Source organism: Centrocercus urophasianus, unplaced genomic scaffold (assembly GCF_019232065.1).
Source record: "Centrocercus urophasianus isolate 14NV4802_14NV808 unplaced genomic scaffold, USGS_Curo_1.0 seq_21, whole genome shotgun sequence".
Taxonomy (NCBI): Eukaryota; Metazoa; Chordata; class Aves; order Galliformes; family Phasianidae; genus Centrocercus; species Centrocercus urophasianus.
Genome location: NW_024884767.1, coordinates 21,437,250 through 21,453,962, shown reverse-complemented (window position 1 = coordinate 21,453,962; position 16,713 = coordinate 21,437,250). Strand labels below are relative to the sequence as shown.

Below are 16,713 nucleotides of genomic sequence, written 5' to 3'. Positions count from 1 at the left end.
TGTACGTGTGAATGTGTGTACATATGTATATGTATACATGCATAGATATATGAAAGATTGAAGCTCTTTTATGTGAATTTTGCTTAAAGTGACTTTCATGTTATTCTATTTAATATATTCCAGGCTGTCTTTCATTTATAATCCAGTAGGTGTTTTCTTTAATCTTGGAGAATTTAGTTACAGTTGTCAAAACATGAATTTGAAAAAAATTTCATGGTGTATTTTTTTTTTTTTTTGTTGTCCGTGTATCTTTCTCCCAAACTTAAGTAATGGTTACTAAAGCAATCAAATCTTTTCCTCAAATTTACACTAGAATATGATTGTCACTCTTAAAACGTGACAGTGTTTGAGGTTGCTAGGGAGCTCTTCCAGTACCTGTTCTAATGGATCATACAAGAGATCTGGGTCAAATCGTAGAATCACAGAATGACCTGGGTTGAAAAGCACCACAATGATCATCGAGTTTCAACCCCCCTGCTATCAGCAGGGTCACCTACCACCAGACCAGGCTGCCCAGAGCCACATCCAACCTGGCCTTGAATGCCTCCAGGGATGGGGCATCCACAGCCTCCTTGGGCAACCTGTTCCAGTGTGTCACCACCCTCTGGGTGAAAAACTTGCTCCTAATATCTAACCAAAACCTCCCACATCTGAGTTTAAAACCATTCCCCGTTGTCCAAACGCAATCCACTTTCATAAACAGCCATTCCCCTTCCTGTTTATATGTTCCCTTCAAGTACTGGAAGGCCACAATGAGGTCTTCTCGGAGTGTTCTCCAAGCTAAACAAGCCTAGTTCCCTCAACCTCCACTCATAGGAGAGGCGCTCCAGCCCTCTGATCATCTTATTGGCCCTCCTCTGGGCTTGCTTCAAGAGCTCCACATTCTTCCTGTTCTGGTGGCTCCAGGCCTGGATGCAGTACTCCAGATGGGGCCTCACAAGAGCCGAGTAGAAGTGACAATCACCTCCCTCTCCCTGCTGGCCACTCTTTTTTTAGTGCAGCCCAGAACACAGTTGGCCTTCTGGTCTGCAGGTGCACGCTGCTGGCTCATGTCCAGCCTCTGTCTATCAGGACTCCCAAATCCTTCTCTGTGAGGCTCTCAAGGAGATCTTCCTCCAGTTTGTGTAAACACCTGGGATTGCCCCAACCTAAGTGTAGCACCCTGCACTTGACCTTACTGAAACTCATTAGGTTTTTATGGGCCCACTTCTCCAGTCTGTCCAGGTCCCTCTGGATGGCTTCCCTTTCTTCCAATGTCTACCGCACCGCTCAGCTTGGAGTCATAAGTGGTAAGACCTGCAGAGTGCCTTAAAACTTAAATTATTTACATGAATATTAATTTTATATTCAAGTACTGGTTGAATTAAAATGTGTAATTATGACATGGTTTTTGACAGTCTGTGACTAGTTACTTATTTTGTTGCATGACAACAGGTGTCCAAACTGGCAGCCAGCAGATACCTGAGGGATCAAATCGACTTGTACTGCAGACATTGCATTTAGCTGCCCTCACACTAGACCCTGAATCTGCGTGCTTCTGTATTTAAAAAACAACAACAATAAAAAAATCCCAGACCCCCACTAGATAAATAGTTGCAGGCATTTCCTTCTATCTTCCTTCTGTCTCAAGAGGGAAAGCCCTGAGAAGGAATAAAGAGTTCATGAAGGTCTGAGTTTTGGAGCTGAGACATGGCAGCCTTCACGTCCTTGCAGCTTCTTACCACCTCTCCCACGTCCATGGAGATCTGGGAGCTTCCTGGCCTGGGGTCTTTCCACATCCTCTGTATGGCTTTCAGCTCCTCCGTGGTCGCTGCTCTCAGCTTAGAAACCTGGAGCTGGTTGTTCACTGATGAACCATTATAAGAACTGCTGAAGTCTACTGATCATCTGATTTGGTGCAAAGGTTTATTGGAACAATTTGATGTCTACTTATAACTATTTACTTAAATGTGAGTCCTACATTATAATTAGCGTTTGCAAAAGCCACATAATATTAGACGTTATCTCTAAGGAGAGCAAAAGAAAATTTTCTTTCCCCTTTAATGTAGCTACAGCTGAAATGAGTATGTTTGTTTGCACTCGAAGCAATAAAATGTTAGGAAGCACTCTGGCATCTGAAAATCAAAGTTAACCATAATCTCTGTGGCAAGTGGCCATTATTACAAATTTCAGCTTCATTCATGTACAGCCAGAGTGATGATTAGATGTAAGCTAGCTTATGAAGGCCTTCATAGTTTCCAGAATGATTCACTGTTGCTGTTCTTTTTTCTCAAGCAGAATGAAAGGTAAGCGGTTGCATTTACAACAACAGAAAAGTCGCTTATTTGCTTCTAGAAAATTGAAAAATATCTACTGGGTAATGGCAAAGGTAGGGAACAGATTTCCATGGGGTGTCTTGTCCAAAAAATATTGTAGTGAAAGAATCAGAGCTTTCCCTTTCTGTAACCAAAAAGATTTTGAATTGCTGAAAGAAGACATTTTTCTCTAGCAAAAGTAGGTGGTTTGATGTAGCTATTTGATATTTGCTAACATACTGGACATCACAAAATGTACTCTCAAGTACATGCTGTTGCTCTGTTGACGAACAGGGCAGACATTGTAGTTTTGAGGATACATTGTATAGGTTCCACCATTCCTTTTAGACCTGTAATATTTATCTCAGTTTCTTGTAATTTTGTGTCTGGTCTATTTCTTTTTGAGCATTTTGTATTGTCTGCCTTGAAATACAATCCTCTGGATCCAGAATTGAGCTTTCAGATGTACAGCAGCAATTGTTTCCAATTGTGCTCCCTTTCCAATTAAATAGACAAGAACATTTTTAGTGTTCAAATTCAAAATGGGAACTGTGGTGAATAGTACTTAAGGACACTAACCCTACAAGTGTGAATACACTACTTTTTATTAAAAGTATCCAGATAGTCTTGCTCTGAGCTTGTGTTAAGAGTAGTTTGGTAATGCAGGAGAGTATTGAAATTGCTGTATGTGGATTTGATAAAGCTAATTGTTTTTCTAACTGCTGGAGTCTGAATTTTTAGAACATTATTTATGCATTCAGTCACAGTGTAAGAGACTGGTCCCAGGTGCTTACTGGAATCAGTAATTGCTACCACAAACAAATGCTGAACAATTTTGTCCAGGTAGACTTGGGAGAGACTTGAGAACAAGCTGAATTGGAAAAGGGCTGGTGCATGTGCTTTTTGTCAAGCCAGCGTAGTAGTTGTTTTATTGTTTTTTGTATTAAGTGCAGTATCAGTATCTTGGCTCATTGGATACAGATATATCAGTTCTGGTCTCTGTCAGAAACAGTCTCTTACAGAGAATCTGGGAAATGAAAGCAAAATTCTGGGGGAGGTTTTATTATAATTCTCATAGCAAAAATGGCACTTTGGGTTTATGTGGTATTAATGTCAAATTCTGTATATTACCTCTTGCAGAAGAGAAGGGTTTAGGATGACTTCATAGTTCCAGGGTTGAGCAGGAGTTTCCAAGAAGTACCAGGTATGGTAATAGGCGGGTTATCCCCTCCCTGCTATTGCAATATGATTCTTAGTGACTGTTACGTATCTTAAACTCATGAGGTACTCATAAGCAGGAAGGCTAGTTTCTTCTTTTGTGTAGCAAACATGAATTATTTTATAATAAGCTTGATTGATGATTCTGTTCCATTTGAGATTGAAATGTTTTTTCAAGAAATTCACTGGAAAAGGGACATTTTTCACTTAAGAACAAAATATATCCTAACTTGTGTGTTAGTTATCGAAAGGTCCTGTTCAGGATTGCAGATTATGTGTCAGAAGGATAGTGGCCTTGCTTTCAGAGACAACTGAATCTTTGAAAGCACTGCTGGACATCCTGTATAGTTTTTATTAAAAAAAAGAACAGCAAGAATAGCTGGTAAAGACATTCAGGTGCCTTTGATAGTACCATTGGTTGCCATTAACATCTTTAAATAGTTTTGATTGATTGACTCAGACCCATAAGTCTAAGAAGAAATTATGAGGAAGCTCACCAATATCTGATAGTGTGAGAATATGGTATGGGAAGATGAACTTGAAGTTTCAGCAGCCTTATTTCTTAGGCGGTTGAACAGTTTCTGCTGTAGCATTGACACTGTCACAACGTAGGTTCGATGTCTAGCAGAACTCAATGAAGCAGAAAAGTGTTTTATACACGTATTTTCCTTGGGCACATTTTGAATTCTGGATTTGGGATAGCTCCAGGTTAGCAAAAGTTGCTGGCATTGCAGCTGTAGATGGGTCTTGTTGATTGTCCATGCTGTTTTACACTAATAATTTCTGTTTAGTTTTCTTTTACATAGCCTCTAACAATGCCCTCAGCCTCTGCTGTCTCAGAGTTTGAGTTGTCCAAGGCCAGAGTGAGTTTTCTTGTTCTTAAAAGAAGATAAAGTAAGAAGAAGCAAACCCATTTACTCTTCAATGTTATCTTTGGAGTTGGGATCTAATGACAGTATAGTTAGAGTTATCTGGAAAATAAGACTTATTATCTCTTATTTGTCTTTTGTAGTCTTTGGTTTCTTTTTTTTTTTTTTCCCAACATTTTAGTTTGTCTTCTAGTAATCCTTGCCTTTTGTCTTCTTGTGTCTTTCTTTTTGTTTTTTCCTGTTTTGTTTTGCTTGGCATAGTAGTTAAGAAAAGATCAGGAATGTAGGTTTTAAAAAAAAGGACCCAGGTATTCCACTAAAGGTTGTAAATATTCCCTGCTTTAAACTCAACAATTAGTTTCCTGAATACATCTTAACTGTGTATTTATCATGCAGAATAAGGAGAATATTCTACTAGACTTCACAGAATTATTGAATTGAAAGAGATTTCTGAGTCCAACTTGGTCTAATGTCCATGCTCAAGCAGGACCACCAAAAGTAGTTTTTCAGGACCATGTCCAGGTAGCTTTTGAAGATCTCCAAGGAGGAGACTCTACAGCCTCTGGGCAACCTGTGCCACTGCACAGTAAAAATGTGTTTTCTGATATTCAGAGGGAACCTCTTGTGTTTCAGTTTGTACCCATTGCTTCTTGCCCTGGCGTTGTACAGGAGTGGGGAAGGATCACTTCTCTTGACTGTGCTATGGTTGAGGTCATGCTTTGGAGGGATATGAGACAGGCGAAGAGAAAATTAAGAAGCTGAACTTTAGGAAAGCTAAACTCTAGTTCTTCAGGGAGTTAGTCAGCTAAACAGCCTAGGAAACTAAGGTGTGAAGCAGAGCTGGCAAATGCTTAAGCAGGCTTTCCTTAGGGCATAAGAGATCTCCATCCTCAGGTGTGTAGCAAGTCAGAAAGGGAAGGGAAGAGACTGGCATGGCTGAACCAGGACATGCTGGTCAAACTGAAGAACAAGAAGAAAATGCACGGGCAGTGGAAATGGGCAGGTACTATGGGAAGAGTATAAGGAAGTTGCTATGCTCTGTAGGGATGGGGTCAAAAAAGCCAAGGCCCAGTTTGAACTGAACTTGGCAAAGATGCCAAAAAGAACAAGAAGGGCTTTCAACCAGAAAAGGGAAGTCCAGGAGGTCCTTCCCCTCTCCTTCCCCCCCAAGAAAGCTTAAGTCCACTGTATCATGGACTGCATCAAAAGAATTATTGGACAGCAGGTCAAGGAAGGTGATCCTGCCCCTCTGCTTCACACTGGTGAGTCTCATGTGGAGCACTGTGAAGTCCTCAGTACAGAAGAGACGCAGACCTGTTGGAGTACATCCACAGAATAGAAGACCTCTCATATGATGGCAGGTTGAGAGGGCTGGGGCTGTTCAGCCAGGAGAAGAGAAGATTCCAAGGTGACCTGATAGCGGCCTTTCAGTATCTAACGGGGAGCTACAAAAACAGACAGACTCTTTAGCAGGTCTGTTGCCTATACATCAACAGCTTGTCTCCTCCCTGCTCTCAGGATCCTGAACTCCACTATGTCATAATCATTGCAGCCAAGGCTACCTTTGATCCTGACATTTCCAACAAGCCTCTTATTGGTGGTGAACTTCTTGAATTGCCTGTATCTTGCTATGTTCCCTTCAGTAAATACTAGGAGGTTGAAGTCCTCCTTGAGGACCGGTGCCTCCAATAGTGAGGTTGTTCCCATCTGTCTGTAGAAGGCCTCACCCGCTTGTTCTTTCTGGTCAGACACTGTGTGACCTTTACCTGTGCTCACCCATAAGCTTACAATCAGTTCCTAATTCATCCCTAGGCAGAGCTTCATGCTCTGCAGCTGTGCTGTCATATAAAAAGCACCTTCCTTTACCAACCCGTCCTTCCTAGAGAGTCTTTATCCCTTCATGGCATCACTTTAGTCATGGGAGTTGTCTCACTATGAATGCCAGGAGGACTGTAGCCCTGTGACTAAGCTCTCGGAAAGTCTTAACATTTTAGTCAGGATATAAAACTGGAAATTTCAATTTCCTTGGATTTCTTTTTCTTTTTTAGAGCTAGCATGTCCAACAGGCTTTGTGGTGCAGGTACAGACTGCTTCAAATTATCTTAAAAGCTTTATCTTAAGTGTTAGAACCTAGTATCTATAAGGTATTTTTAAAAATAGAGTTTGAAAAGTAAATAATTAAGTTTCTCTACATTTATATTACTCATAAAGGGACTCTGGATTATTTGAGATTTTTAGTCACCTCAGCAAAAAGTGTGTTTATAGATATTGTACAATAAAGAAAAAAAAGAAAAGTGTAGAAATGAAGTTTTCTGTTACGCAGTTTAAAAATGGCACTGTGCTTGAGGTTGTGAAAGGATGAGAACTAAAGCAAAGGATATTTCTAGCCTGTCCTTACCAGTCTAAAATAAATGAACTATGTAAATAAAACTCAGTTGACAAAAGTAAATTGTATGTTTCTGTCTCTTATTGTATGTTTCTGTCTCTTTGATCGCTTAATATGCAAGAGTGCTCACTTTTCATTCTATTTTTGGAATAAATAGCTAAGCAAATTGAAAAAAAAATCAGGTTTTAGTGAATTCTCACAGTGATAGTTCTGTGGTTTGTTTTTTCTTGTATGGAGCCTGAAAAATTGTTATCAAGTGGGCATCAGTAAATATTGAAGGAGATCTGTATTCTGTTAAGGCTTTTTGAAGCCTTTGAAGAAAATTATTTTGGGAGAACTTAGAATTTATGCCCTCATGACAGATGATTTGTTTAACCCCTGGTTTTTGCCAGAAGAAGCAGATTGCTTGTAAATTTGCTTGTCTCCCTGTATTGAATTTCATATATGTCTTCTCATAGTAACATATAGCTTTTACTAATGCATAATTAAATTTCTGTATTTATCTATCTTAACAATAGTGGGATAAGTTGTCAAGGACAGTTGTGCGTGTTTTGCTCTGGTTGGGTGAGGATGCCTGGTTGCCAGCCAGTTGCTTAAGGGGAAGCCCACTCCTCCTTTGCCTTGCCTGGGCAGCAGGAGATGTTGAAGTAATTTGATGAGAGGTAGAGAACTGTAAATGTGAGAAGGTCTTCCTCCTTGCTAGAGTTAGGTGGTCATTTGTCTTGCAGTCTCACCAAAGGCTTGCATCACCTATGTTACTATAACTAGATGCAAACTTACAACATTGCTGTTTTCATCCTTTATTAGGGTCTGAAAACCCCGCTTGGGAGGCGATGGTGGGAGCTCAAGCACAGAATGTGGCATGGCAAGAAAAGATGGCCTGAGTGAGAGTGCAGGGCTGTACAAAGTTAGGGTAAAATGCTGTTGGGCACTTGGTGTGTGTGCACAGCTGTGAGTAGACTGCCAGGATGAGACCAGGGTGCCTGTGCCCATTTTGCAGGCAGGGTAGGTATGGTGTGGCTAACTATCATGAGCTCCCAACTGTCCTGCTGGTGTTGTTAAGTGTCTCTGCCCATTGCCATACAGTCTGTGGCATTGTCAAGAAAATTAAAGGTCCATCTAGCACTTTGAGTAATACTGAGCAGAATTTAGGCATTGCACAATGTAACTAAGTACTTATTAAAAGAAAAAGAAAAAAAAAATTCAAAATCAGGGTTACCAAATTGTGCATTTCCTGTCTTGGAAATTCCAAAATTCACGTGAGTTGTGCAGGTATCCCAGGTACTGGTTGCATATTTGAGTGAGGCTTTGCAGTGTTGTTCAGGGAGAATGCACTGACTTCTTATTGTTTGGTATTGCATTTTATTACTTTGTTAATCAACTAATGCAATAGTGATAAGAGTTACTGAAATTAGCATCTGTAACAGATGACAATATTTTCCACATACAACTCTGTGGTGTACTTTGCTTTTGTGTTCTCTGTGGAGGATGGAAAAGACAGCAGTCTTCGTCCTGATAATGGTTTCTCAAATTCTCCCATTGCAGAACCTGTTCTGTGATGTGTTTTTTGTTTGTTTGTTTGTTTTTTTTTCCAGAAGGTGGACCAGAACACTTTATTTCCAATAAATCTATCAAGTATTCATTTGATGCCCACTGAGGTGAGGCAGATGTTTTTCTGACTCAGAAACAGTCAAAATAGCAACTCTCTGGTTTCCTAATTTATGTTAGTATTTCACATTGTTTGTTCCCTGCTAGCAGGTCCTTACTCTTAAATTTTTCTATCCTTTGGGAGAGCAGGAGCTTATCTCTTTCCTTTTCTCTGCCTTTGCACTAATTATGTGTGTTAACAGGAAGGTTCACGGCTCTCTGTTTGTAGTTGTGCTCTGCCAAACTGAGAGGAGCTCTGTTAATTTTACTTTTACTGCAGTTGCCTTGTTTTCAGTCACCAGTACAAATATGGAAAACTCATGCACATGGTGTACATATTATTTTACTCCACTTAATCAGAAGTTGATTTAAAAACAAGCACAATGTTTAAGTGAAATTAAGTCATTTAAATTTATCTCAGAAAATTTTCAGCAATTTTACTGAAAACTGAAAAGTAGACTTGCAGTCACTTTAATTAGTTTAATTATTTAAGTAAGCTTTTCAAGTTTATTTTTGCATTATAAATTTTGCATTTGTAACTGTTCTTGTTTTCAAGATTTGCAGCTCATATTTTGTTACAAAGCCTAAAGCATTATGAGGCAAACTTTCCAAAAATACAAAACACTCAAGTCTAATGAGAGAAAGTGAACACGATGGAGGTGTGCTACTTTGGAAATCAGGCCATTGTATGGTCTTTTTTTTGCTCCTTCTACCCCTATGTTACATAAAAACAGTTTCTAATAGATCGTGAGTGACTTCCTAGTAGATGTGAATTAAGGAGTTATTTTAATTTTCAGCGCAGGGAAGAAGGATAAGAGGAGGAGTAATTAAATTGAAAGCTAAATTAAAGGACGGGGTCCTGAGTGCATTTTAGTCATTATTTAAACTAACAAGAGTAGGAACATCTTGCGTGATTTGGCACTAAGCGTTCACTGTGGTCTGTCACACCCCTTTTTTAATATGCAAAACTTTACCTAAGGTCAACAAATAATTTCCTCTCAGTCAAACTTAATAATATGAAAAGGCTGTGTCTTGCAAACTTATACATGAAAGGACATATTTCTGCTTTGAGGAATTCCCTGGCTCACAGCAGGGTAAGCACTAACTCAGCCAGGTATTTTGTCTTCTTCAGAAGGTAATATTATGTGTTTTATTGCCATTTTGCTTTTCTGTAGGTAGGTGACCTAGGCTAGAAGTATAACCGTGGCTTTGGGAAGACTCAGGATTGTTTATAATGAAGATTTCCTAAGCCCCAAAAATTTACAGGAATTCAGAAGACTGCTCTGGAAACATTACTTGACATTTGTTATTGGGATTGGTGCTGAACTATTTTGTTCCAACTGTTTGGGGGGGAAAAAATGTTTAAGGGAAATGATTATTGCTTTGAGACTTTTCATTGTGGCTTGAAAAGAAAGTATAGTATTGAAATAATGCTGTGGAATTGTTTCTTCTAACTGCTGTTTTTCCCCTGACCTTTCCATTAAAATAAGATTAGTAGGCTGCCTTGAAAGTAATCATTTAATTACTGTTTCTTCTTTAAATACTTACCTGTAAGACTGTCTGCATCACAATGTGCATGGTATTTCTGTAATTCTGATGCATGGGTGCTCTTAATGTTTTGGATAGCAAAGCACAAAGTTGCTTGACTGTATGTAAACAGGAAAGGTACAATACAAAAAAGCCTAGTAAGGTTAATTGAAATTACAGTGACTCGAGAAACGATTTTTTTGTATTTTCCATTACCATAGTTAAATCTGACCCAAACTGAGAATTAAATAATGATGATAATAAAATACAATGCTTTGCTTGAGCAAGTTGTATTTTTAATTTTTTTTCTGGTTAGGCAAAAGATTTGTAGGAAGAACAAAGTTATTTTTTAACTTTATCTGTAATCATTCAGTAAAACAGATGTAAAAGCTTCTGATGTCTTCTACTCCATCATGTTATTTCTAGTTCACAGTGAATCCTTTCTGCAGTTTCCAGAGGTTCTTAGCCTATGCTTGTTTATCTTGTGGAGGGACGTTGGCACTAGATACCACCCTCTCTCCCTAGAGATATTCTCACTGCAGCTTTTCATAGCTTTTATGTCTGGCATCTTCGGGTACTGCCCTGTTTAAACGGCACTTAGGGTTTTGAAATGCTCAGTACCCTGCTGCAAAGTGCAGCTTGCATTTTGTGCACTCCTACCCCTAAAATGTACAGCCCCGTGGAGAACTCCAAACAGTTACCAAAACACATTAATTTAGTGGGTGATAAATGCATCCCCCTCTCACCAGTCTACTGAAGGTAAATACTTGCAAGACCCTTTACCAAGGAGTGATCACAGAAAAGTGGAGAATTGAAGGCTTGTGTGAAGATGTCTTTGGAAATTGAATGATAACTGAGGACAGAGCTCTTCTGGGCCTGAGAACAACTGCTTGGAGACAGACTGACTTCCCTATGACTACTGAACACTTCGAATATTTAAGCATTTTCTTCCTTTATTTTTGTATGCTTTTTGTTTTTTTTTTGTTGTTGTTTGTTGTTTGTTATTTTTTTAGCTTTTTGTTAGCTAAATTCCTTTCTACTCCATTCCTGAGTGCATAAAAAGACACTGCTAAAAATGTCATTTCTGCTCATAAGATCCCAATAATGGGAGATGAGGCAGGTTTATATAAATAGCATTTAGCATTAAGCTGCACTTCTTATGTTGTTTGCTTTCTGAAATTAGTCCTACTGGTTTCTTTTTGTCTTTATTTGTGTATTTATCATAGAAGGTGATTTTTCTTTTACTCACTATTTAAAATAAGAAAATATGTACATTGAAGTCAAATTTTGAGCATCAAACATAAGTGACAGCTCAAAATATTCATACCACAGACTCTAGATTGAAGCGACTGCTTACGTTGACTACCTTTTTGTCGTGTAATGTGTGGGGTGTTTTATTTTCACCAATAGATGCACTCTTAATCCAAATTAAGCAGTGTAGGCAGTTGTAGAAGTACTGCAAGATAAGTGCATGCATTATGCTATTTTTGGCAATCCTGTTTGTTTTCTGTTCTACTTCTTGCTCCCCTCCTCTCTCCACAGCATCATTTATTTCTTCAATGAAACTGAAGAATGCGTTCGGTAGCGCTTCTCAGCAGCTCTGCAGCCTGTGGAGAGTGTGGGTAGTCTGTATTTAGCATCCTGGAAAGTGTGTGTCCCCTTGAAGAAGTGATCTGCTGAAAGTAAATACTTACAAGACAGGCTGGAACAATCCTTTTACACTGCTCTCAAAATCTGAAATACCTGGTTTCTGATACTACGTGGAATTTGCATTTCTTTTGCTAAAGAAACGCTACCTGCTGCAGCTATCCAGGGAATCTCAAGGAGCAAGGGAACTGAAGATGACTCTGCTTGCTTTTTATTCAGCTTGGGTTGTTTTGCTGGAATTGGCAGTGGCATTTGGTCCTGTACCAAGAATCACTTGGGAACACAGAGGTAAGAAGAGAAACTTCATTAGTGTAATGTGGGGCATTGCAACATGTGTATGTTCTTCCAGCCTGCCTACAGGAAGTTTGGTCAGTTTGTAGTCCTGCTCAGCCTGTCTGTAGTGCTTTGGACCAGAAAATTCAAAAGTCACTTGGGCTCTGAGTTGACTGATTGCATATCCTCCAAACAGTTATGAAAATGTCACTTTTTAAAAGAGGATTTTCAGATTCAAATTTCTCAGTTGGAGGATCTTGCAGCTGAATCTTGCTCCAAGAAGAAAACTCAGCAGCTATTTTGTTTTCAGTAAGTTATTTTGACTTTAGGCCTGAACAGAATTAAACATTTGGTCCTCTTCTGGCAGTGTTCTGTGATGAGTAGAACCTTTGTAGCCTTTTTCTCAGAACCTTCTTTTGCTGTACTTGGAAGTTGCGGCAAGTAGTTGTAACCTCCCAATACAGTTAGCAGGAGGTGGCAGATGAAGCGATGAAGGATCAGATATTCCTGTAGGCTTATGATGTAATTGTTCAGCCTGGGTCTGAAGAGAGCTGTAGAGTACAGGCTGTAAAGTAGTTGCTTGCTGTTGTTGAACTTTTCTCTTTTTCCTGCACTTTCAAGTATCAGGATATTTTGGCATTTAAAAGATTTTTTAACTTGTGCTTTTACTATTGCTTATGATTAGCAACCCTGGAATGCTGTAACCAAACAAATATGTGGGTACTGTGAGGAAGCAGCCTTAAGTAAAAATGTTAGATGCTGAAGAGTCACACCACAGGGAAAGACGCATGGAGGTTAAGAACGTAGATAGCTGATTTATGAGATGGCTGTAGGATATACTTTATTATTATTATATTTATTATTGCATTGAAGTATGAGAAGCTTTGAATAGAAGTGGAATTTTAGTTCATTGGAGGAATTAACATCTAGAATTGTGTGAACCAACTCATCCATTTAGAAAATATTTTCCTGCAAAGTGAAACATTTTAAAATGCATGCTTGTGAATCTAATTTAAAATAAGTGTTTCCCAAGTTCTACAGATGAAAAGGTGCAATTTTTTGTGTTAGAACTGGGAGTAGTTGTATGTTTTCTGTCTGTCTCTTAAAAATGAAACTAAATTAGACTTCTAGTAGTCTCTTTTACAAAGTCTATCATCCAAATTTTAGTAATTTTTCCATAACAGTTCCATATGCAGAATATTTTTTTCTTGTTTATTAATAATTCTGTCATCTTTCTCCACGCCATTCTGTTCCAGTTTGCATGCCTCTTTCCCTCTTGTCTCCCTCTTTCTTTTGTTTTCTTCCTTTTTATTTTGATTCTCCCTCATTCGTTTATCTTGTGTGCAATTACTTCCAGTCTCCATTCCATTTTCCATTTGAAAATCAGCTTGTTTACACTGTGTACTTAGTTTCTTTTTAGACTGTATCTTCTTTCTGCTGGGGTAATGTCTTGAAATGTCTTCTTTATTGGTGCAGGATTGTTGGTTAGATTTGTGTGGGGAGGGTAAATTCACGTGGTGAATTATTTAATTTTCCACAGTAGGTAGGTATGTGGAAAGGAGAAGGTGAGGAAAGAACTGGCAGGAGAGGTGTGAAATGGATGTTAGGAAAACGAAGAATTAATGACTGCAGAAAATGAAGGAAGACATGAGTTACAGGGATCATTGCAGGAGGAAATTCGTAGGCATTTGAAATTGAACTAGAAAGTAGGGACCATTGATTTCAACGGTAGCATAAATCATGCTGAACCAAGCTTCCAAGGATATATATCAACTGTTACTGTGTTCTCCAAAGTAAGCTTTATTGCTTTCAAAGTTACTTAAAGGCTGTTAGAATAGTTTAGAATAATGACCCATGAACTTGACTCTAAGTGATCATGTTTCTCCATGTCTGCTATTTTCCTTGCATTTCAACAGAGGTCCAACTAACACATTTTCATGAACCTGGAGTGTCAAACTATTCAACCTTGCTGTTAGGTGAGGACAGAGGTGTTCTATACGTAGGAGCCAGAGAAGTCATCTTTGCATTAAATGCAATGAATATTGCTGAAAAACAGCATGAGGTGAGTATGCATTTAAATACATTATCATGCATATAAAAATCGTACTTCCAAGTTTCACTTCATTTCCTGTTATCAATAGCACCGTGCTTGAGATGAGGATCTTGCCTCTTAAGTTTCTGCTTCTGTTCAATGTTTTGAGTTGTGTCTGCACGTTTATGTGATGGTATAAAAAGATATGATCCAGCTCATTTGGAATTAGTTTACCTACAGAAGTACTTTGCATGTACTGACTCTTCTCTGACTGGATTGACCCATGCAGAAGTCTGCTAATGTGATCATGTTTCCCCAAGTTCTTCTCAAGCTCTTTACTTACTCATCCACAGCACAGACTGGTGCTTAGAGCATGGAATCCCAACCAGAATATTTTGAAAGATAATCTTTGATTTTTAATCTGAACAAAATGCTTAGGGATGGTGATAGGAAATTTTACATGTATATAAAGCTTGGTTTTCCATTACTGCTTTGAGTGGATGTAACAGTCAAAGTTATTCTTTAACATAAAGTATAACTTGGTCCAGTAAGTTTTGTTAAGTGTTTTTTTCCTAGTGCATATTAAATAAGAAATAACTAAAGCAATTACACTTGCATTTCTCTAATGAATATATTAATAGAGAATAATTGGAGGAGAAGGATCATAATGAACGCAAAAGATGCTAGCAGTGATTCTGCACTCTCTGGTGACCCACTCATTTGAAAGTGTCACCTCTACTGAAAATAATGGCTTTAAACCTTTGAAAGCTACTTACAAAATGATTTATAAATACTGCAGCCACTGATATTAAAATTGCTTGTTTTGTGCATTATGCAAGGTGTGAAAATACTGCATTTACCTTAAAATGTTCTGAATACAACTTTTTTTGCTTGTTTTTCGCTTAGTTGCAGTGGAAAGTCACTGAAGATAAAAGGACCAAATGTGCAGTCAAGGGCAAATCAGAACAGGTATGTTTTTTCTATTGAATCTGGAGAAAGACATTTTCTTTAAGGAGAAGTGATGATAAAGAAGAAAGGTTCTAAGTATTTGAAATTAAAATCTTCACCTAAATTATTTAATAAGCTTGAGCTTTGGAAACTGCAGTTCATTTGTTTATAATTCTTAGTTCATTATTTCCTCCATTTGAATCTTGTTGAAACTGAGCACATTCTCGCGTGCCTAGTATTATCATTTTTTCCATTATATTAATAAACCAATATTGTTTTCACTGAGCTAATAGATACTAGCTGTTATGTTTTATTAATACAGTGATTCTTCACTAGCATTTGGTTTTCCAGAATGACTGATAATTTTATCTGCTTTGCTCTAGGACGTAAGGTTTATTTTCTGGGCCAGTGTTTTTCCAGTAGCACATTTTTCACCAACTGCATACATCTTTATGATGCTGAGCAGGTGTACTCCTTGCTGGTCTGACTGCTCAGACAGCTTCCCAATCTCTTATGTGCTTGGCAGTGCAGACAGCTCAGTCTCCGGACTCCCTCAGCATTTCTGGCAGCCACAGACCCCTCCAGGACTGCTGGCACATGCTAGCTTGTTCACACTGCCTTTCTGTAGAGGTAGTTTATTTGTGATGATCTGCCTTAGGTGGTTGTGCCTTTCTCCTTGTGTTGTGACACTGGCTTAGTAATATGTCAGACTGGGGTTTACTTGGCAAGATTGATGGTCAGACTTTCCCCATAGTTTTTGAAGTGTAGGGTTCAGAAGGCTGCAAGTGCAAAAATTAGTACTACTACCCAATTAGTGTGTTCTACATCTCACATCTCCAATTTCTTTGTTGCACACTGATTATAAAATCCCAAGTGCATCTAGGGACTCATCTAGGGTGAAGTGGGTTACCCTGCCTTTACCCAACTCTGCATTTGCTTGAACTGAGAGTCATCAAGGCAATTCACCTGCCTAATATGAGGTCTGATGGGCAGTTGAGGGCCGGTTTCTCTTCCTCTTTGGCCCTTCTTGATGCATTCTGATTACTTTATTCTCCAGGTTTGACTGAGGTTGCTAGAAATAATCACATGCAGTCATGATGGATGTATGTGATGTGACTCATCTTTCATGCACTTGCATATGCTTTTGCAGACATGTCTAGGTATGTACCAATCCTTTTCAGAGATTATTGATGGTGACTGGAAAGGATGTTAGAATCTGTATGTAGGCACTTTGCTCTTAACTCTCTCAGACCTCCAGACTGTTCTTCCTATTTTTTTTCTGCCCCTAGATTAGCAAGTTTTACTGTATTAGACTTATTGCCAGCAATGCTTTTTCTCCATTGTACTCAGGATTTACTAATAGCTCTGATTATGCTATAGCCATAATGTTTTGCGAAGTGCAGTTGTTTCAAGTGTTAAAAGTATTAAACAATCACTGCTATTCCTTATACTAAAATGGGCAGCCTTCTCCCCCACCTATCATCACTACGCTATGCAGTGCTAGCAAAAAAAACCCACTTACATACCTGTTCAAGGAACTAATCTGGCAGAAAACTGGTTTTGTTCTGTTTGTCTCCAGTTTTCTTCCATACCTGATCCACCACACAGTCAGAGAAATACCTGGTTTGTCTCATAAGAGTGAAGAGTAAGGACAATGGTTATGCTTGTTTAAATAGTTTATGGAACTGTAGTACAATGTTGGTATCAGTCTTTGTAGCAGAGAGGATTAAGCAGTGTTGATGACACTACTTTTTCCTCCACTGAGTGCATGTTTACTGTGTTTGTTTTGTTGTTTTGAATCCTTACAGCATGGGTATCCAATCTTTTGGCTTGTCTGGGCCTCAGAGAGCAAACGGGAATTGTCGTGGGCTG

At 38.7% G+C, this 16,713-nt stretch overlaps 1 protein-coding gene across 6 annotated transcripts in view; it reads left to right on the top strand.

The window, feature by feature from the left end:
* SEMA4D (semaphorin 4D) overlaps positions 1–16,713 on the top strand; it is an 88,051-nt gene that overhangs the window by 51,584 nt on the left and 19,754 nt on the right. For 3 of the 6 annotated variants that reach the window (XM_042823111.1, XM_042823114.1, XM_042823112.1), the window contains exons 2-4: positions 11,484–11,876; positions 13,778–13,923; positions 14,800–14,862. In XM_042823111.1, the coding sequence (XP_042679045.1) occupies positions 11,783–11,876; positions 13,778–13,923; positions 14,800–14,862 (303 nt within the window). In that variant the 5' untranslated portion in view covers positions 11,484–11,782. Of the gene's footprint in view, positions 1–2,237; positions 2,369–3,434; positions 3,499–8,330; positions 8,426–8,958; positions 9,509–11,483; positions 11,877–13,777; positions 13,924–14,799; positions 14,863–16,713 lie in introns of those variants that run through there. The other 3 variants (XM_042823110.1, XM_042823113.1, XM_042823115.1) reach the window with 3 other exon arrangements.